This window comes from Neolamprologus multifasciatus, chromosome 7, assembly GCF_963576455.1.
Source record: "Neolamprologus multifasciatus chromosome 7, fNeoMul1.2, whole genome shotgun sequence".
Lineage (NCBI taxonomy): Eukaryota > Metazoa > Chordata > Actinopteri > Cichliformes > Cichlidae > Neolamprologus > Neolamprologus multifasciatus.
The window spans coordinates 48,378,688-48,401,698 of record NC_140445.1 but is presented as its reverse complement, the minus strand read 5'-3'; the positions used below and the strand labels follow the sequence as shown (position 1 = coordinate 48,401,698).

The 23,011-nt window shown below is 39.4% G+C and overlaps 1 protein-coding gene across 2 annotated transcripts; it reads left to right on the top strand.

The window, feature by feature from the left end:
• Positions 1-1,921: 1,921 nt before the first annotated feature.
• On the top strand, positions 1,922-22,856 carry slc6a13 (solute carrier family 6 member 13). 2 transcript variants are annotated; one of them, XM_085166156.1, is made up of 15 exons: positions 1,922-2,762; positions 9,281-9,490; positions 10,009-10,143; positions 10,764-10,904; positions 12,178-12,259; positions 12,494-12,626; positions 12,998-13,132; positions 16,225-16,328; positions 16,465-16,589; positions 17,963-18,075; positions 18,310-18,447; positions 18,932-19,034; positions 19,297-19,397; positions 19,579-19,749; positions 20,516-22,856. In XM_085166156.1, exons 2-15 carry the CDS (start codon positions 9,295-9,297, stop codon positions 20,669-20,671), a joined length of 1,833 nt encoding a protein of 610 aa, XP_085022282.1. In that variant the 5' UTR covers positions 1,922-2,762; positions 9,281-9,294; the 3' UTR covers positions 20,672-22,856. The 2 variants fall into 2 exon arrangements, with proteins under 2 accessions (XP_085022282.1, XP_085022281.1); XM_085166155.1 differs by lacking the exon at positions 1,922-2,762 and adding an exon at positions 4,215-4,359.
• The last annotated feature ends 155 nt before the right edge of the window (positions 22,857-23,011 follow it).

The following is a 23,011-nucleotide window of genomic DNA, read 5'->3' as shown; positions in this document are numbered from 1 at the left end:
TCTAGGAACAACAAGTAAGCCTGCAGTGCGAGAGCAAAGTGCTCTAATAGGGTGATATGGTACTACAAGGTCATTAAGATAAGATGGGGCCTGATTATTTAAGATCTTGTATGTGAGGAGCAGGATTTTGAATTAAATTCTGGATTTAACAGGGAGCCACTGAAGGGAAGCCAATATAGGCGAAATGTACTCTCTCTTTCTAGTCCCTGTCGGTACTATTTAAGTCATTGTAAACATGTACACAGGAGGTCATTAGAGAGATACAGCAGTGAGTGTGTACAGTCATCTGTATTACATCGTGGAAGTTCTCTCATGGTTTTGAGGTGCATTTCAGAAATGGTGTTAGGGAGCTTGTCAAAATGACTGTCAGTGCACTAAAAGTATATCTGGATAGAAAAACACACACTATGACACCTTAAGAAATAGTACATACATGGATTGGGAAAAAGAAGGAACACACACATGTAAAGGAAGCACTCAAAACGTGCGCTATCCTAAATGGGCGTTCTTAAAGTCAGCAAAGAGGCACAGAAAAGAAGATCAGACACCAGCAAGGGAGGATAAGAAGGACAGACGCAACAACATTGTCATCCCCTATGTAGCCGGTGTATCAGAAAAACTCAGGAGGGTTTTCTCCAAGCATGACATCCCGGTGCATTTCAGACCTAGCAACACGCTCAGACAAAAACTGGTTCACCCGAAAGACAAAACTCCAAAACACAGACTTAACAATGTGGTGTATGCCGTACAGTGCAGCGAGGAATGCCCAGACCTCTACATTGGAGAGACCAAACAGCCACTTCGCAAGCGCATGGCACAACATAGAAGAGCCACCTCCACAGGACAAGACTCAGCTGTCCATCTGCATCTTAAGGATAAAGGACACTCTTTCGAGGATGCCAATGTTCACATTTTGGACAGAGAGGACAGATGGTTTGAAAGAGGAGTGAAAGAAGCCATCTATGTCGACTGTGAGCGACCATCTTTGAACAGAAGCGGTGGTTTACGACACCAACTCTCTGCCATCTATAATCCAGTTTTGAGATCCCTTCCCAGACGCCTTAACGCCCACTCACATCCTGGGCCATCTGACCTCAGGAATTTGCATGATAAGGTGGGGCCAGGTTTCACAATGAACTCACCCGAAACTCTGGCTGATTGGGACCCACACCCAGTTCCACACCTTGGCTCAGGCGATTAGAGGATCATCAGGGGGTCCTTTTGTCCCTCTGTGTGGGGATACTCCCACTAGGTTTATATCTGGGACTCTCCACCATTTGACCTTAGAACTGAAGAAGCTTCTCGGATGAGAGATGAAACATCTTCAAGTAAACTTAAAGAAGTCCAGACGCTTTTCTTTGCAAGCTCCTTTGACTACGATGACCTGGATGACTGAGAACCTTCACAGACATACATACATGGATTGGCCTCCCCAAAGCCCTCAATTATTGAAGCAGCATGAGATCATGAGATATTGACAGAGAACAGAATAAGCCCACAACCAAAGAAGATCTTTTAATGCCCCTCAAGATGCCTAGAGAACTATTCCTGCAGACTACTTTTGCAGGAAAGTGTGCCTAAGGTGATCATTCCCAATATTGACTTTCATGCTTGTCAGAACTGTACAAAGTCTGTTAAGCTCTGTGACCTTATGTGCTGTTTTTGCATGTATCTTTGCAATTTTCAACAAGTCTCTGCAACAGTTTCGCAGGAAAGTATTTTTAAAGGAGGGGTGGCTCAAGACATTTTCAAAGTACACTAGTACACTTTGTACAACAGATTGGAGATGGATAGGCTGAGGAGTAGCTCAATTCTTCTTAGGCAGGCCTTCTTGTAGGGTGTATGCGACTCAAGGAGGCCTGATTAAAAAAAATAATGCTTGGGTTTTCAGTTGTTGTGTTACTTATGTCCTTATCATACTCCAGAAAATATAGCAGTATTTTAATTTAACTAAAAAGGTATCAAGTAAGTGTGATACAAAGACCAAGATCATTTTTATCCATGAATGGAGGGAACTGTACAGCTCCTGAGGAAAGAACACTGTTGTCTATAAGATTATAATTTTCTCGTTGCAGTTCCTCCTCTGCAAGTTAACAAACTAACACATTTTCATGTTGAAGGTTCCAATGTAGTGTTTTGGACAATGATCAGTGGGTTATCGAAAAAACTTAAAACCATTTTAAACCTAGCCACTCATTTTGAGAGGCTTAAAACTAGTGAGACAAAATGATATAATTTCAATATATGATGGGGTATTTTGTTGTTTTTTTATACTTTGATGAAAATCATTATTTTAAAACACATGGAAGTCACCAACTGCTATGTTTGCCCCCTTGCTCTGCTGCAGCCACTTTGATCTTCGCATTCACCTTTATTCACCATTAAAATCATGGATGAGGCAAGAGTTGTCTGTCAAACATTGATGTGAATTGCCTAATAATGTCTGTCTTGTTGCTTTAGAGAGGGTAAATGAGTTCATTTGGATCAATTGGAATTACAGTTGTGGGTATTTTATGACTGGCCTAATGCTTCTTGGGAAAAAAAGGTTTTTGTAAATAGCTATATAACATCTTTTTTAACCTTAACCGACACATTTTAAGGTCGCCTAATCCAGTCAAACTGCTGTGGATTAGATTTTAACCTATAGTCTCAGCAAGCATTAAACAAGATGTGTTTACACATATGGTTTAACCAGCACACTTCTGTTTGATCTGTGGAGACCAGATGGACCCTGGAGAATGCACAGAGCAAGCTTGTTACAGGTAGCTAAAACTAAACTAAAAACTAAAACGTTGTATAAAAAAACATTTTCAATTAATGAAAATATATATTAAAGTTACACTTCTGAAAAAAAGAAAACTAACTGAACTGATTTTGCGAGATTGAAAAATGAACAAACCTGACATTAGATTTAAAATATACAGAGGATATTTCATTTGTTGATTATTTGTTTTGCTTTATTTTATTTTTTAAATGAAAAGGGGATAATCAGAGTTGTGATTTGTGGCTGCACACTTAAGGGAGCAGCAGAAAAAGACGAGGAAACGCAGCCCATTGCCGAGCTCTTCAGTGTCTTTTACCTGGTTTTGCTTGTCTACACATGTTGCTACAGAAGCGTATGAAGTAGTTGTAATAATTTAAAGCAGTGGTTCCACCTTGGTGAAGGTCAGAGTTGCATTTTTATCTATGAAAAGGGGCCCTTTGGGTGGCGAAAAAAGCTTAGAAACCACTGATACCTGTTTGTACGTGTTAACAGCGGTTAAACTATTTGTTTAGACGAGTTTTTGCACTTCTAAGTTTCTCTTCTGTGTTTTCCTCTGTTTGTCTGACTACTTTACATACTCTGTATTTTTCTTTTTTGATGTAACTTTGAAAAAAACTTTACTTACAATGCAATGCTCATATTTGCAACTTTTCAGATGCCCTGTGTGTTCAGTTTGTCACACTAGAGGAAACTAAAGGGAATCACGGATGGCTTCATTTGTATGGATAATGCATACGTTTTAAAACGATGGAACAGTGGGGGAACAAAGGAGATGGAGTTGAGTGAGTTGGTGGGGGTGGTGGGTGGAGTTAAGAACATCTTAACTCTGTCCTTAAATCTGTCTCCACCTCCACACAGATCCTCTGCATTGTGACCTTATAACAAATGCCTTGAACTAGACCCATCTGGACCCCTGTGGTGGGAAAAAAAATCTGAATGGGCTTGTGGGACTGTGAAGAAGGATTGAGGGAATAAAGCCTCCTTTTTCGTGGTCTGAATTAATGGTGTTTTTGGAGCCGGGACTTCATGAAGCAGGATGGATATTTTAATTCCCAGGAGTAGGAAAATACTGAAGAGAGACAGCAGAAACAACTAGAACGATTCATGTGAGCAGATGATTCAAAGTTGCACAAACTAAGCATGATGCATTTCTGCATACCAGCCCCAGTAACAAACATGACTGAACATGTGTGCTGATGGTACATATAGTCCAACCAGTGTCTCCACCGTACTTTGTAGTTGCTCTCAGAACAGACCCTGGGAGAATGTGCGTGTCAAAAGGTTACGTAATTATGCAACCACCACGGTGAGACAGCACAGACCTCTAGTGTGCAGTGGGGAGTTGGTGTGTGTGCATTTCAGTGTGGGGGTCTCTGAATAGAAATGGATGGCAGAGAATGTGTGTGTGTGGGGGGGGGGGGGGGGGGGGGGGGGGGCAAAGCAGAGGGAAAATCACTCAGCTTCACCAAAGTTTTCAATTTCTCCGCCCCCTTCACTATATAACAAGCGTGTTATATAGTGAAACCTGAAGCGGCAGCAGAGCTCCATATGGTCTACTCTCTCCTGGAAACTGTCACACTTTAACACTATGAAAGGTGAGTAGCTTTGATTATTAAACACTTTATATTGTTCTGGGTCCACAGATGAAAAAAATAAGTGAAGTCATTGCTCCAGAAAGCTTCAAACTTATTTGGCACAGAAGCTTAGTGAAAGCTCTTGGGACACTTAGTTTATTAACCTGATCTCTGCAACGCTTCCTGATTTATCCATGAAGTGCTGCTGTGTAAAAAGACAAAAACAAAAAAACATACTAAAATTTTTTCAGCAAGCCGTTTCCTTCATTGTCTGCAGTTGTTATTTCTGTTCATTAAAAAGAAAGCCTGCAAAACCTGATTAAATGCACTTCTCATCTAAAGCAAGAGCTTTTGATTAAAATGCAATTCTTATTAACTAACTGTGCTTTTCATTGCATCGTGTCTATCAAGCATTCTTTTTTTTTTCTTAGATGTAACACCAAAAATTACAAAATGTCAGAAAAAAAGATTGATTAGCTCAAATGCTAAGCTTATTCATTTATCTCTGAGACGACTTCTTGTGCAGTATTTAACTGATGGCCGATGAATCCAGTGTCCACATTCAAGCAATGCAACTTACAACGTGTGTTTTTTAGAGTAGATGGCGTGAGAGGATTTGATATAGTGACGACAGGAAATATACACAGCTGGCCGACAGTGTGGTGTTCAGTATTAAAACGTGATTATGAAAACAAAGTGTGAGTAAAATAGCCTTGAGAAATCTCCGTGCTGTTGGTTTTTGGCATCTCACAGTCAAATAATGCCCGGGGCTCCTCTTCCTAACACCTGCACTCAGAGCAAGTTGCACATAATGAGGCTCCGACCGTTAGCTACCGTTGTGCGGTTGTTTTGTAAAGGATCTCTTCCGAGAACAGGTTATGGCAGGTGTTGTGCCAAGGTAGTTATCCCCGACAGAATTTGTTTCCAATGCGTCGGGAGCGCGCACTGCACAGGGAGCGCGGATCCAGTTGACTCCTCTACCATTCCAACCAAGCAGGCGTGAAAACTGATATGCTTTAGTGAAAAGGTAAAAGATGAGTGTCGTTACATAACCGTTCAGTTTGTGGGTTTCAGCAGAAAACGTTACATTCAGTGTTCTCACGTGGTGTCGGAATTGATTATTTCATCAACCCGAGAACGTGTTGCCTAATTACATTGTGTAAACTTAGTCTGATTGTTGGACATCGACGGGTTATGTCTGCTGGAACCAAAACGACATCTTTCTGAGTACATCACTGAACACAACCATTTTAGTCTTGTAAAACACTAACTAAGCTTTAGGGGGGGGGGGGGGGGGGGGGGGGGGGGGGGGAATAACCCGTTGATTGTGAAAGAACTTCGCCATAGACCAAGTTGTTGAGTTTTCTTCCAGCCCCTCTGAGTGATAACAGATTTTTTTTTTAATACATTACTGTTTACAGTCCCACTGAACTTAGAGCAGGGGATGTCAAACACAGTCAGAATCGATCGGCAAAGACTGCAATCCGGCCTGCTGAATGGGTTTACAAAATATTAAAGAAGGTATAAATATTGGAAACTTAACTTAAAAAAAAAAAAAAGCTTTACAGTTTTCACTGCTGATAAAGACCTAGCCTACAGCCATTCATTATGCACCAATGTTCAGTTCAGTAATAGATAAACAATTAAATGACAGAAAAATTATTAAAATTTCACTGTCTACTATAGAAACATCCGTTTTATGAATATGGGACAGTCTGGGCAGTGAGCTACTGGAACCTTTTCTGTAATTTTACACATTTATCATGTAGAAAAACTGAGATGTGCTGCCAAAATTGTAATTGTAAATTGTAAAAATTTCATTATCTTATATTAAGAAATCTCAGGGATTAAATGTGGAAAGTGTAGTTTCACTCTTTGGGCCCACTTAAGATCAAAATCCCAAAAGGCTGATTCTGTTCATTGTTCAGTGTTTTCAGTGGGAGAAACGCTTCGTCACTCATCCAAGTGACTTCTTCAGTCTCAGCTGACTGCAGGTTTTCACAACCTTATAAACAGTACATTTGCACAACGACTAAAACTAGGCCACTGATCAATGGTTGTTGATCAGTGGTCATGACAATTTGCACGTCAATAATCAAGTTGTGCACAACCATTACAAGTAAACTTTTTAACTTCTTTCCACAGGCTAATTTCATTATAGATTTACAGTATTTACGTTCACAGTGTTACCCACTCAAAATTAAGTCAGTCTGATTTTGGATTTGAAAATAATAACCCTGTGAATTCACCTATATGTGAATATTTTTTGACTCAGTTCAGAATCCTATTATAAGGACACAAAACCCAGATCTTATAATATAGCCCTACTTATCAGGCAACATTTTGAATACTAAAAATTTAGTTTACAAGAATTATTTACCCACTTTGATGTATTTACAATACAATACTGGACCACAAAGTCAGCCTAACCTTCAGTCAGTCGGCCAGTCATTCAGTAGCTCAGTCTGTCGGTCACTCAGTGGTTCAGTCAGCCCATTATGTTTCAGAAAGAGGAAATGTTGGCTCCGTTTCCTAGGAAGAAGGTCCTTTTTGCCTCTATGAGCTTGTTCTCAGTTTTGGCACATTTTCTCACAGTGTGCCTCTCTCTGATGTCCTGTATTGAACGTGTGTGAATACCTACTATTTCAGCAAGGAAAGGCTATTGTAAGTTCGATCTTTTAGAGCCTATTAAAATTATGCTTTTTGAAGTGAGGCACTTGGCCCACAGAGAAACTGTGAAAAGGGGAGGTAAACTGTGATCTGGCTGCAAGGCCACTCCACTTTTGTTGAACTGAGCCTTCATTCCCACCAAGTAGCTTCCGAAAACAAGAGCTCTATTTTTTACCTCGGCCACAATTTGGCTCTGTCGCTGAGATTTTGGCTCCTAAAGTGGTTCTAACCTCCATCCCTATGTACACATCACATACAAAGTCACTTTTGTGCTCCACCTCTGCCCTTTATCAGCAGGAGCGAATTCCTGAAGATGGCTTCACACAAGGCTTTGTGATAAATGAACCTTCTATCCCCCGTGCTGTTTTCAGACGTAAACATAGAAAACATGGAGAAACTACTCCTGTTAAACTAGGTCACACTACATGTAACTTGTGTTTGTGTGGATATTTGGGGGGGGGGGGGGGGGGGAGGAGGAAGGGGAAAAGAATTGGTACATTTTTGTAATCGGATTAGTGTGAGCGTGTTTCCTGCAGAAGGATGACCATAATGTGTTCCAGAGAGAGGAAAAAGGGGTAACAGATGGACTGTGAGAAGCCTGTTAATGCAACCTGACAGGAGTGAGCACAGTCAGTGAGCTGTCTGTTTCCTCCATAGAGAGAAATTCTTTCAGTAGTGCTGGCCCCAAAACAGGGTTTGGCAGAGGTCCTGACCAACTTCTAATGTGGTCACATAACTCAAGTAATTGCTGACCTCATTCAACGCACAAAAAAGATGGCATACATTTTGGCTTTTGTAAATACAATAATAGATGGCACATCATATAAATGTTCACCAAGAACTACCCAAGGTCCTGAAATTGCTTAATCTCCTGTTGAGGTTGTTGGTGCATTATCCTGAATGCAAACATTTTCACGGATAAAAATGCAGAAACAAATCTCAGTCAGAATTGTTGCAGCTGCGTATCATCACAAATGTATGGAAACACTTTTTATGAAGCAATCAAACGTGTTAATTTTATAGACAAAAAAGTTCAGTCTGTACAAACTGCTGTCATGTTTGTATTGAAATGAGAGTGACTGGGACAAATAATGTATGACGTTTTGCAGCAATCTACAGAAGTTTACATGCAATCATCATAGGCATGAATTCTATGGTAATTTGGGGCTTTTAATGATTTATTTTTACATGGTGGAGTGATGATAAAGTCAATGCTCCAAAATTGACACCTTTAAGCTCTACTGAAATTGGACAAGCCATAAATGCCTTCTGAATGAAAGCTTTATTGTCACACAAAACAACGATTGAGCAATTTGGCCTTAGTGATGAGTTTGGAGGAGTAAATGTGAGGCTTTTAGTCTTAAGAACATTGTAGCAGTTTTCATGCTTTCAAGCATGGTGGTGGTAGCATCATGTTCTGGATCTGTTTTGCTGCCAGTGATCCTGGTACATTGCACAAAGTGGAAACATGAAGAAGGTGGACGACTTCCAAATTCTTCATCTTCGCCTAAAATCAGCAGCTCAGTGGTTGAACATTGGACACAAGTGGCTGTTCCAACAAGACAATGATCCCAAACACACTTCAGAACTGGTTTTGGAATGGATAAAGCAGGTTAACATTATGTTCTGAAGTGGCCTTTCCAAAACCCTGATCTCAACCATATTTACTCTTTGTGGCTTAAAAGCTGGGTCCATATCGCAGAAGCTTGTTTAGATTGTCTGGCCGAGGTGCAAATTAGTAAGAGACATTTAACCAAATATTAGGGTGGGGATATAATTATGACCCTGTGTGGATTAGAGAAACTCTCAAAATGATTTAAACTTGTGACCACAACTGTATCTATTCATTTCATTTTGGATGAAAAAAACCCCACAGTGGTATGTTTGAATCCAAAATTCACCATTTACATCCAAACTTAATCATAAACATAAAACATTATATTTAGGTTCCTGTTACTGTTTAGTATTTGTAAGTGTTTCATTGAAGTTTTTGTTTCCATGGTGTACCAGGAAGAATAGCTGCTGCATTTCTGCAGCTAAGGGAGATTTTACTAAAGTAAACTAAGCTAAACCAAACTATAGCATTTCCCTTTATCTTTCAGCGTCTACTTTGTCCCTTGTGATGCTTGGACTTTGTGTTGGTTTTGGTCATTTTTGGGGGTAGGTGGGTTGTTTGTTTGTTTGTTATGCTCTGTTCAACTCTGTGTTCTGGTCCACATTTGGGTCTGCCTTTAAAACAAATCCTGACACTATGTTATGTTCAATTTCTTAGGTCAATCAAACGATATGGAAAACACGTCCAAGGTGGAAACTTCTAATGGGCACAGCAGGCCGCTGGACATTGTACCCAGTACAGAGGAGAAGATGACAGAAAGGGGACAATGGGGCAACAAAGTTGAGTTTATTCTGTCCGTGGCAGGAGAGATTATTGGCCTTGGGAATGTCTGGCGTTTTCCTTACCTTTGTTATAAGAATGGAGGAGGTGAGTGTCGCCAATGAACGTTTTTTGCTCGTTACCTCGTTATCTTGAGATATCTTTAGTTTATTTTTGCATTTACACAGTCATGCACTGCATCGGGGTCTGGTGGCAAGATTACAGCCACAAGACACTTCAGATTAGTAGATGTAGTAGACTTTATGCATCATTTCCTTTCCTTTGGAAAGAGTAGTCTACCTAGCATGCAAATTAAACTGATAAACTACAAGTGCTTTGCTTGAAAGTTGGATTAATTATAATGTTTTATAATTACTAATGTATGCATTAGCGTTGAAAGAAAAAAAAATACATGAGCTAACATGTGAGAAATTCCAAGACAATCAATAAAATAGTGAATGAGTAGGCCAGGCAAGCCAACTCATTCTAGCAAAATAACTTTGGAGCAGGATGTTTTACTAGAAAACTTTTTGCAACCTTACCTTGCAGTATGTGATGCAGCAGTCCTAACTGCACCACATTGCTCGAGGACATGTTGAAAACAACTTCAATCTGTGTGTGTACAGGTGCCTTTTTTATACCATACCTCATCTTCTTGTTTGCTTGTGGGATCCCTGTCTTCTTCCTGGAGACAGCATTGGGTCAGTACACCAGTGAGGGAGGCATTACCTGCTGGAGGAAAATCTGCCCTTTGTTTGAAGGTAATCAACTTGTTTTCCCAAGAAATCAATTTATGGATATTTTATGGTGTTAACAGTACCATACATGGATACATTTGTCTAATTCATGTGTTAAATGTAAATATGTGATTGTCTGCAGCAGCTGCTTGTGAACTACAGAGTATTCCTAACAAAAATGTAGAACAACACTGAAAAAAGATACAGTACAAAGTAAATGGATATAGGGGACTGCAAGTTGTGCAGGGTCGAGTGAAGGAAACGGTCATGTAACTGAAACTTTCTCCTTACTTGAACTGACAACTTTGGGTGGATCACATCAGACACAGCACAATTAGCTTCAGTGGAGCTATAGTGTTTACAGGCTGCTGTTAACAAGTGACAAAAACAGATTCAGTACATCTCCAGCTGTGCTTCGACTAGTACATGTCACAAGAATGTGACAATATTAAAGTACGCCTCTGTGGAACTAAACTAAACAATACTTACTAATATATACATTTGCACAGTTACCTGACTGTATGTTGGTTCAGCGACAGGTACTGTGGAAAAATAATGACCTAACTGGCCTGACCAATCAAGTCAAAGGATTGGTAATAGTGGTATTTTATTGCTTATCACCAAAAGCTTGTTTTCTGTTTCAGGCCTGGGTTATGGCAGCCAGGTAATTGTTGCTCTGCTGAACATCTACTACATTATTGTGTTAGCCTGGGCCATCTTCTTTCTGTTCCACTCCTTCACCTGGGATCTGCCCTGGGCATCCTGCAACAATAGCTGGAACACAAGTAAGACATAAAGATTTTGTATCTCTGTTTATCATATATTACTAAGAAAGTTCTTATTGGTGTGTATGACTTTGCTGTCCACATGGTATATATTTCTTTAATGGCCATATTCCAACACAATACATAAATACAATATTCAATTATCTTACACTGTCACTATGAACAATAATGGAAAAGCATCTTTTTTTTCTCAATAGACAAAAGCAGCAAATGTGACCTACACACAGTGTCATCCATGTCGGGCAGTTTGGATTGGTTGAAAAGCCCTCTCTGTAGGCTGTCTATAGATAAATACATATATAAATGAATACAATTGTGATACAATAAACTGAGAAAAAGGGATACTGATCATGTTTATGTTGGTTAAGATCATAGAAACCAGCAAATTATAATAGCTCATGGAATTTCTATGATTGGTCATATCTGTCATACAATTTTTTGTATTCAAAGTGTAGACAACCTGTCATACACAATATGCAACATTTCAGAACAGTTAATATCCATGTAAACCACAGGAGGAGTGAAAGGGGCAGACCCCTTGTTTTTCTTGTCACTGACAGTTCTTTGGCATCTGTATCTGTATGTTTGGAGTCACTGCCAACTGAATTATGGGGACGATCGTGGCTCAAGAGTTGGGAGTTCGCCTTGTAATCGGAAGGTTGCCGGTTCGAGCCCCGGCTCGGACAGTCTCAGTCGTTGTGTCCTTGGGCAAGATACTTCACCTACCGCCTACTGGTGTTGGCCAGAAGGGCCGATGGCACGATATGGCAGCCTCGCTTCTGTCAGTCTGCCCCAGGGCAGCTGTGGCTACAACTGTAGCTTGCCTCCACCAGTGTGTGAATGTGAGAGTGAATGGGTGGATGACTGGACGTGTAAAAGCACTTTGGGGTCCCTAGGCGGGACTAGTAAAAGCGCTATACAAATACAGGCCATTTACCATTTACCATATGATGTTTAAGAATTTTAGCATGTGAAGTGCCGAAAATCCTTGCCGGTGCTGCACATACTATTGGTGTAATCTTCAATCAAGGATACCTAGGTCAGCATCTCTAAAGGTCTCTAAAGACTACTTTTAGGCATGCAGATAAAACCTCCTTTTATGATTTTTTTTTCCATATTTTTGAATAAAGGGAGTGAATGCTGCAGGAAAACTGTTTCTGTCTGTCTCGGTGTCGGCACTTGTTTGTCTTGCCTGTGTGTAACTTGGAAACCTTGGAGAACGCTTGGATTTCTTCACAGGATTGAATGTCTTTTTGTCTGTCCTTCATTCAAGATTCCTGTATGCCATTTCAGAAGGGGAATACCTCCATCAATCACCATGAGAACACCACCTCTCCTGTCATTGAGTTCTGGGAGTAAGTGTCCTTTTGTTTGACCATGTCCTCAAATGACCTTACATACCAACAGATTTACTAAACAAAAAATTATTCTAGAGGTTTGGATTAAATTAGGTCAAACTACTTGGTCAAAGTTGTCTTATTTTTGTTTCTCTCCGCTTTTTAACTCATAGCTTCTGGTTCCTAAGGGTTTGTATCAGTACATTAGGTATAATAATTAGTTTTTCTCCTGTGCGTATGTTTTCGATTTAGGCGCAGAGTACTGAGAATATCTTCAGGTATTGACCACATTGGTTCTCTGAACTGGGATCTGGCTCTGTGTCTTGCCTTTGCATGGGTAATCTGTTACTTCTGTGTATGGAAGGGAGTGAAATCCACAGGCAAGGTAAAAAAAGAAAAATAATAATAATAAACCCTCCCATGCTAAACGTTCACAGTTAGAACAGCATCTGTGTTTTGTTATTGATATGCACCATTAAATACCAGTCTTCCAACAATCTTTTGTTGTTTGTAATAAATGAAAAACAAAGATTTGCATTTAACCAAATTCATATAATGAAAATCCGCACTGCTTAATGCTACCAAAGATATTCTACTTTTTTCATATTTGAAATTTTTGCAGACTAAAGAAGTCACATTTTGAAAAAAAAAAAAGGGAGAGAAAATAACACATTTAATTGAAATTAAAAGCTCCTTGAATGGTAGGAATTGTTTTAAAAGATGTTAGAATCACAAGAAAATTTTGTTTCCTTCCAGGTAGTTTACTTCACAGCTACTTTTCCATATGTAATGCTCCTGGTTCTCCTGATCAGAGGAGTAACACTGCCAGGGGCCTCCATTGGAATCCACTTCTACCTTTACCCCGACATCAATCGACTGTCTGACCCCCAAGTAAGTTAAAAAAAAAATACACTTGTGCTGAGGTGGCGAACAGTGGTTCACATTGTCAGAAAAACACATGTCCAGGCATGCAGATCAAATCTGAGAAACACAGCCTTTCATCTGTTCCACTACACAAGTACTGACTGATCCATCTGCTAATTTGGCAAGACTGTGGCATCTGAGAGACAAGCTAATAAAATTTGGGTTAAGGACAGAAACTTGATATAAACTGGCTTAAAACCTGCTCACAATGCAGAGGTCCCCAGTCAAGGTCCAGCATCCTAAGAATCTATGAAAAACAAAAAGAAGTAGGGTGAGGATTAGTGATTGTCAGAGCCACAATTCCAGGATTAAACAACAGAGTATCTGTGAATGTATTAAGAAGATGCCCCACCCTCCGCCCCCGCTGAGATGTTGTGCTCCAAGAATGCCTCAGGCAGCTGAAGACAGACAGTGACTGTAACAGGAGGAGGAACCCTCATGGAGGACCAAGTCCCAACATAGCCTGTAAATAAACAAAGTGGCTGACATCAAGAAATCCCACCAATTGCTAAAAAAGACCAGCCTAAAGGGCAGCGTAGAAGCTCTGATTACGGCAGCACAGCACCAGGACTTAAGCATCAGATCCAAAGAGGCAGGAGTCTGCCATAGACAACAAGACTCAAGTTGCAGACTGTGTAAAGATGTGGCAAAGACTATCCAACATATAACAGCAGGATGCAATATGATCCAGTGTATTCCAGCTACTGCATAAGTAATTGGTATAGTGTACAGGAACACCTGTGCTGCATATAGACCAGAAGTCGTCCCCAAGTCCTGATGGGAAACACTACCAAAGGTGGTTGGGAACAACAGGGATAAAAGGTCCTGTGAGACTTTGAGTTCCAGCTGCTGGCAACCAAGCATACATAGAGATGGTTAACAAGAAGCATAAAATGTAGTTATGATAGACGTGACAATTACAGCGTACAGCAACATCAGGAAGAAGAAACACGAGAAAATAGAGAAGTACTAGAGCCTGAAGGAACGACTGGAACAGATATGGAATATAAGCCCAAAGCATTTCCAGTAGTAACAGGAACATTAAGAGCTGTAACCCCAAAACTGGAAGAACAGCTTCAACAGATTCCAGGCTCAACATCAGAGGGTCATAGGAAGAGCTAAGATATTGTGCAGAACCTTCAACTCCCAGACCTTTCGTAGAGGGTTGGCCTGATCATGTACTTAATGGTTCACTGTGAGACTGGCAGCTTTTAACACAAAAAATTTCTAAAGATATGTATTGAATCATCTTTAAACGTTTTTGTTGTATTGTACATTTGTAATTTCTTGGAAAGTCACCACTGTTTACGAGAAATTGTCAGCATGACTGTTTGATCCATCCCATAGGCAAAGATGTGATTTCAGGTTCAGATAGATTTTCACTGCTTTGCTTTTTTGCTCTTAAGAAAAGCTTTTCAGATTTGTCAAAAGCAAACACCGGATACAGCACTTAAGATTTTGAATTGAGTGCACTGTTACTTTGTGTTGTTCACTTTTATGGCCTCATAAAGTCACTAGCCACATTGGGGTGGTTGCTCAAAAAAAGCAAAAAGGAACATCACAGCAAGCTCAGTATCGAACAACACAATTAAAACAATAAAGCTTTGAAGGCTGTTACTGAATGGGCAAATTTGCATTCTATGTTTATAATTTGACTTTATGTACTCATCCATCCACATAAAGCTAACACAGTTACTCCACCCATCATCCTGTCTATCTGAAAAAAAGAGATAGAAAATACATTTCTCTTGGCATTGAGACATTACCAAATTGAGAAAAGTTTCCCTTTTTAGCTTCACGCAGAAGACTGACACACTTAAGGACAAGCTGGAGGATCATTGAACAGCTAAAAGATAAAGCCAGTTATTGTAGGTTTATGACAGGGGTGGGCAATTCTAGGCCTCGAGGGCTGGTGTCCTGCAGGTTTTATATCTCACCTTGGGTCAACATACCTGAATCACATGATTAGTTCGTTACCAGGCCTCTGGAGAACTTCAGGACATGTTGAGGAGCTAATTTAGCCATTTAAATCAGCTGTGTTGGTCCAAGGACACATCTAAAACCTGCAGGGACACCGGCCCTCGAGGCCTGGAGTTGTCCACCCCTGGTTTATGATGAGGGACTGAATCCTGTCTCTCATTTTTGTGCCTTTAAACTAACTAAACAACTGGTTGCTTTAAACAGTTTTAACAATCACATGAGAGTGGGTTGGGAATATGGGTGGTAACAAGGACACTTGCAGTTTCTTTTGTGCTTGCTTTTGTTTGAATTCCAAACACTCGCCCCACCCCTCCTTTATTGTCCTTTAGGGAATGAACACAAGCCACGTGTACTTTTGTAGACTTTTTTCAAAAATTAAAAGGCACATGGGAGGTTTTGAAGACTGAGTTCACTATTTGCATTTTTGGGTGTGGTGCTGCCGTTGTGCAAAACAATCTTATCTTACCCTGATCTTACACACAGTGATCTGGTGGGGCTGTATCTGGCCTTTTGTCCAGTGTCAACTGCTCCTGCAAACTGGATAAGAGGTTAAAGAGAATTTTATGGGTGGGTGTTAAAGGTTTCTTTTAATTCGAAGCAGAAGAAAGAAACAAATTAACAGCGAATGTAGTTCTTGCTTAATGTTATGGATTGAAGTCTGTTTCCAAACATTCAAACTGGACTGAGCCTTTCAGGAACACAAAAATATGCAAACCAAAATAATGTGTAAACTTGTCTGTATTTTCTTTGGTTGTCAAGGACATCTGATTATTCTGTAGGAAATATATTCTCTTAAGGTCATCCCATTGTTTTCATACAGGGTAGATTTGGTTAGATTAGGTTTTTTCCTTAATAAATTAAATCATCATTTGAAAACTGCACTTTGTAATATTAAACTGTATTTGATCGTCTGAGACATGAAAATATGACAAATAATTATGACAAATATTAAAATCAAAAACAAGAAAGAAATCATGAAGGGGAAAATATTTTTTACAACACTGTAGAAAGCTGATAAACATTAGTTTTTTCTTTTTCTGTCTGAGTTTATCCTTAATTTTTTTCATTTCTGTTTAAAGGTATGGATGGATGCTGGAACTCAGATCTTTTTCTCATTTGCCATCTGTCTTGGCTGCCTCACTGCCCTAGGAAGCTACAACAAATATAACAACAACTGCTACAGGTAATGATTCTCTCTCTCTCTCTCTCACTCATATATATATATAGTGAGCATATCAAGTAATTCTGTTCCATGTAATGTCGGTAATATTTTCAACAATTTATTTTCAGTGATTATATTCTTGTTGTGCTGTTTGCAGGGATTGTGTAGCCCTCTGTTTCCTTAACAGTGGTACCAGTTTTGTTGCGGGCTTTGCCATCTTCTCCATCCTGGGCTTCATGTCCTACGAGCAAAATGTGCCCATCTCAGAAGTGGCTGAATCAGGTTTGTAGTTCTTATATTGTATAGATAGATAGATAGATAGATAGATAGATAGATAGATAGATAGATAGATAGATAGATAGATAGATAGATAGATAGATAGATAGATAGATAGATAGATAGATAGATAGATAGATAGATAGATAGATAGATAGATAGATAGATAGATAGATAGATAGATAGATAGATAGATAGATAGATAGATAGATAGATAGGTTTGTACATCAAGGTCCATGCCAGGGGTTGAAAAACCAGTAAATACTGATGTGGGTAGTGGAACAAAGCCAATATGGACAAGGACTTGCAATGTGGAATTGATGTAAAGCTACTAATCCAACTGAGAGAGGTCATATGCAATACATGGGAGTGCAATAGCGTTTGTAGCAGTTGAAGGTGAAGGTGAAGATCCAGAGCCTATAGCACAGTGGGAGGTGTATTGAGCACTATTGACATAATTCATTTCAATTCTGGAATAATAAGTTAGCCACATAAGGAGATAAATGCCTCTGATGTCAAGACACAAAAACTGCTCACAATACACTGAGGTCTCCAAAGTCCAAAATCCTGAGGCACTATGAAAAATGATTAGAGGAAGGGGTGAGGATTAGTGAGTGTCAGAGTCACAGTGCAGGATGAAGATAAGTGCCCCACCCCCCGCCCCTGTTGAGATCTGAGGCAGCTGAAGACAGACAGTGATTGGAACAGGAAAAGGAACCGTCATGGACCACCAAGCCCCAACTTGGCCTGTACCTCTGACAGATACCATCAGATCCATAGAGGCAGGAGTCCACCATAGACAACAGGACCCAAGTTGCAGACTGTACAAAGGTGTCGTGAAGACTATCCAACATATAATAGCAGGATGTAAGATGCAAGTTGATGCAGTATATCCCAGCTGGGATAGTGTACAGGGACATCTGTGCACAATATAGACTAGATGTCCCCAAGTCCCGATAGGAGACACTACCAAAGATAAAACATCCTGTGTTGCAGCCTTTGAGTTCCAGCTGCTGGCAACCAACCAGATGTAGTGGTAATCAACAGGCACAACATCAAAGGGTCTCCGTCCAGAAGAGCAAAGTCCTAGGAAAAGCTTAGATACTGTGCAGAACCTCCAACTCCCAGGCGGTTTCTAGAGGGCCCGAGTTTGAGGAACACACAGAGCTTTCATGTATCTATATAGATGTATATATAAAGATATGGTGCATTGATCAGTACTGCAGGATGTTTATTGGGTGTGAGTCAATGCATGGCAGAATACAATTTTCTAAAGCGCAGACAGTTGAACTGAACATGTCAGTATTATATCAAAATATGTGCTTGATTGAAAAGAAAAACACAAATTCTAACTTCAGTGGGATTTCTGTGTACAACAGGTCCAGGTTTAGCCTTCATTGCCTATCCCCGAGCTGTGACCATGATGCCTTTTTCCCCTCTGTGGGCCTGCTTCTTCTTCATTATGATAGTATTTCTAGGACTGGACAGCCAGGTGAGGCCAGCATGTAGCAAAATAACCCACACAAGAACACATACAAAAAGAAAATTCAAATAATAGTCATATGAACACAATCCCAACTAGTAGCCTTTGTACAGCTCTGCTATTTTTCCTCAGTTGCTCAGTACTTTTTTATTAACAGCTGGTCTGTGCACATGCATACACAAATGCAGTACACAACATCAAAAAGTACGCACATCCCATAACTTTGGCTTTTTTCCTGATTAGTTTGTATGTGTGGAGAGCCTGGTCACAGCCGTGGTGGATATGTATCCTTCCGTCTTCCGCCGTAAAAACCGCAGGGAACTCTTCATCCTGGCAGTAGCAATAGTATCCTTCTTCCTGGGCCTCATCATGCTGACAGAGGTTAGTTTGTGCAATTATTTCAGTTTTAATACATACATAATAAGCATTTTATCACATTTGATTCAATAACTTTGATTTCAAAGTGATACTGAGCATAAATACTACCAATCCATGGCCTTGTGAATTTAAGTGAAGTTACTGGGGCATTTTGTTTGGGGTTTTTTTTTATGATTTTTTTTTCTAAGTCAGACTGTCGCCAAGCAGTCTGACAAACTCATTTAAAGTGCCTGAGTTCATCTACTGTAGCTTCTCTTTAGCAACCTATTAAAATTCCTTCATACTCAGTCACTTGGCACAAATCATGCTGTGACACAGCCAACTGTGAATAACTTTTGTTGTTGGCAAATTGTTTCCACTTTAGTAAAATCCAATCACATAATGGATAAATGACCCGAAAGCAATATTTTGCGTCATGCAGGTTGTCTTTCATTTGTTTTACCTTACACTTGTGAACTCATGTCCATCTGTCTGTCTGTACCCACAGGGAGGCATGTATGTCTTCCAACTCTTTGACTACTATGCAGCCAGTGGGATGTGCCTGCTCTTCGTAGCCATTTTTCAGACAGTTTGCATCGGTTGGGTTTATGGTGAGTTTGTTATTTAAGATTAATTATTTTTAAGTTTAAGTTGGAACTTAAAAATGCTCAGTGCTTAATTTGCTAATAGAGACCATCCATAAAATGAAAGGTGTAGATTGGTGGTTTGAGTTTAAAGGAATTAAAGAAATGATCATTACTAGTTGAAAATAACTGCAACTTGTTTTATTAAAATAATAGTGTGCTGGGGTTTTTAAGCTCTCTACTGGTCAGGGTGAATCTTGACACTGATCCAACTTTCCTCTAACCACAGGTGCAGATCGCTTCTATGATAACATTGAGGATATGATTGGCTATCGCCCCGGCCCTGCCATTAAATACTGCTGGCTTTTCTTCACTCCTGCAACATGCTTTGTGAGTTTTGCTTTATTAAGTTCTCTTCTGAAAGTAGAGCAACCTCTGCTGGTCAAAATTAGAAATACATGTCAATAAAACTCAGCTAATATCTTAAGATGATACCAAAATTATACAGTCAAAGTATTCACTGGTGTATTAAATGTCAGTTATTTATCAGTGTTATCATACTTTCACACAGGGAACCTTTGCCTTTGCCTTAATCAAGTACTCACCTTTGAAGTACAACAATGATTATGTGTACCCGTTGTGGGCGGATGGGATCGGTTGGATCCTGGCTCTGTCCTCCATGCTTTGCATACCCCTTTGTATGGCATTCAAACTGTACAATACCCCAGGAACACTGAGAGAAGTAAGTCCGAAACTGTTTGGATTTTTCTGTGTATATGAAAAAACTGGCACCTTAAAGATTGAACCACACAAACAAAACCAGTCAGATTCATCATAATTCAGTATTTTTGAATGAACAATAGTTCAATTTGTTTGCTGAAATATAGTTATAGAAGTATGTATACATATCTCGAGAGCATTTCCTTTTTGCTTTACTTTGAAAAAGTTCTGGATCATCCGTTCACTATTTCTATAGTCTGAAATTGGCAGCTGCCATAGAATTCATCATAATATTTGAATATATTTATTTATATACACCATTATCTTAAGTGAATAAAGGGAACTTCTATCTTCTGTTGGTTAAGGTATTCACCAAATAAGAATATTGTTGCAGGTTTTCAGCAGGAAAACATCGTAACTTACCATACCCCCACCTTCCCAAAACCATGTCCCAAATACAGACACAAGCAAGCAGGTAAATGAGCAAGAGTACCTTTTAATGAGTTTACAGATAAATGACAACTAGTCCTGCAAGGCAGAGATGAAATGAATCCATTGCAAATCCCACTGAGATCATTCCAGCAGGCAACAAGATGAATCCAAAGAGGTGATAATACCGAAAATCCAAATAACTGGGTGAAATGAAATGATGGCAGAGAGAGAGGGAGAGAATAATAAATGTCTTTAAGTTAAAAAAAGGTTTATTAGAAATGGAAGAATAATCGATCAGTTTGTCAGACATCCTATCACTGACATGCTTTGTTTTTTAATCAATTTTCTGTTCACAGCGTTTTGTTCTTCTAAGCACTCCTTCCACTGAGTTACCAAAGACAAAGCAGGAGCAGGAGGCACTCCATACCATCTTTGCAGCAGACGGTGACGGTGACGTAGCCATCTCTCGAGATGGCTACGTCCCTGTTGGTGAAAAGGAGTCTCATTGCTAGAAGTTTGAGGGTTGGAATCGGAGTCTATTTAGAGGTCAGATGTCACTGTGAGGCTCTCAGTGACTGGCCCCATCACTGTTCTCTCTGTATTACCTCACAAGATAAGCTGGTGAAAACAAACATGTATGCAGACTTTTACAGTCTGCTCACCTGCTATTGGCTGCTGGAACTTTCTTCTTTGCATGGTGCCTTCAGTACACAGTGTTGTGCAAATATCCTGAGCTGCCCTTCGTTTCTTTATATTTTGCTAGCAAAATGTGAAATAGGTGCAGTGATCTACTGAAACATGCAACCATACATGGTAATAGAGTATGTGAGGCAAAAAGTAACCTTTGGGAATAGTTCTCCAGGCTTCCAGAAGGACATTTAGATGTTCTTTGGCTGTTGGCTGTCTTTTGCTCCATTCTCTGTTAAGATGATCCCACACTGCCTCAGTAATGTTGCCTATGGGGAGGCCAATCCTTGACTATTAGTGTTCCACTGTGTGTTTTTCTGTCCAGGTACATTTTTACTGTATTGACAGTGTGTTTGGGATTACTACCAATCAGACATGTTCAAGATTGTATTACATGGTGGGTGAAAATTTGATGGTACTTTTTTTTGCTTTCATAATTCCATCATTTTTGACAAGATTCCCGGTACCAATGGTTGAAATGCAGACCCATACCATGCTCCTTCTTTTTTGGCCACTTGTTCTGTTTCCTCAAATTTTTTAAGTACAAATTGCACACCATTCTAAGCTATGCTAGGTTTTTCACGTAATAGGTTTTTAGGAATCACCTTGTTGGTGCAAAAATACTTCTATGACAATACTGTTTTTGCAACAGGCAGCTAGTAAAGTGCCTAAAGATACAATTTAAAGTGAGTTTTTCGCTAAGTCGTCTGTTGTGTGTAGACACAACACTGGTTAATACCTGGAGTTGGGCAACTTAGGTTTTTGCAAATAATTCACAGGTCAGTGTTAAACAGGTCATATATAAAAAACATTCCTTCAAAATAGTCAGGTCTAAGAATTGGGATGAATGAATGAAAAAGCAAACCATCTTCAGAAAGCCTGGAGATCAACCGCTAAAAAAATCAACACTGTAAAGAAACGATGGGGTGACTCAAGACTTTTGCACAGTACTGTACCATATGATGGCAACAGCAACATTACACAAAGATTTACTTCCGTTATTTGAAAGTGGGTTGACATCTCATTTGCCTGTGGCAGAGTAACGTGACAATGTAAACACTGTTGTTACACAGTGGCAAAGAATTTACATTTGACTGTGTCTGCTTTCTAAGGAAGCATTTTCTTCTGTTGTGGACATCTCTAATGTTCAGTGAATCTCATTCTGGCTGCTTCATTAAATTTAACAGCCGCCTGCTGCAGACTGAGTGCAGGAAAGTGTCGCATGATCGCACAGCTCACAAACCCCTCTGGGCTTAAATTAATCTGCTTAATGTATACAGAGGAGAACCGCATTGTTTATCCACCAACAGTTGTGGTGTTCTTTCAGGATTGGTTAAAAAAAAAAAAGTAATAAAAAACATTACTACACAAAGTGTTTTAGTAACCAATGCTTCAGGATAAAAAGACTGGTTAAATTTCTACAAATCAACCCACTTAAACTCTAATGTTTGTTTATTTTTTTATCTTAATACTGTTTGTACCATTTTAAAGGCTTCTCTGTATAATTTTGGTCTGCTTTGGGCACTGCCGATTTGTATTGATGTTTTATATTAAATGTTTATGTTAAATGTTCAGATTCTTGACATGGATTTAATTTAGTCTTGTTTTAATGTGCCTTATGTCTAATTCTGGGAATGTATGAAATAAAGTTAAAAGGTACCCAAAGCAAAGGGACAGTTGATCCACTTAGATTATATCAGAAGTGAGTTCCAATGCAGGAGATTCATTCCAAAAAAGAAGAAGAAGAAGCTTGTTATCTCTTTCTGCTGTATCGCAATGAACTTCAGCCTGTGTTTCTTTTTCTTTACATGTTGAAATGAATATATGATCACTGATTATGGAGCAAGAACACTTTTTGTTATAAAATTTTATACGCTAAAACACTTTTTTTAAATGAATGAATACAAATACCTTCATTTGGAACATATATTTCTACTACATGTGTATATTTTGTGGGACATCTTCAGTGAATTTGTGTTGGCCTTGATTACAAATAAATGTTTTTCATTTGTGTATGTGATGCCTCATTTCCAGTTATGAACATTTATGTAGAATTTTACATTCAAATCACACAACCCAACCAGGACGTCTACACTATAGGTAAAAAATAAATGCTGTATTTTATGTTTTGACAATTTAAAGTGTACTTATTCGTACTTAAAAAA

What these genes read in the sequence shown, in the direction of transcription:
- slc6a13 (XM_085166155.1), top strand. An exon ending in AATCTGCCCTTTGTTTGAAG is followed by an intron (nt 10,144 to 10,763) that starts GTAATCAACTTG and finishes TTTCTGTTTCAG; the next exon opens with GCCTGGGTTATGGCAGCCAG. An exon ending in ATCGACTGTCTGACCCCCAA is followed by an intron (nt 13,133 to 16,224) that starts GTAAGTTAAAAA and finishes TTCTGTTTAAAG; the next exon opens with GTATGGATGGATGCTGGAAC.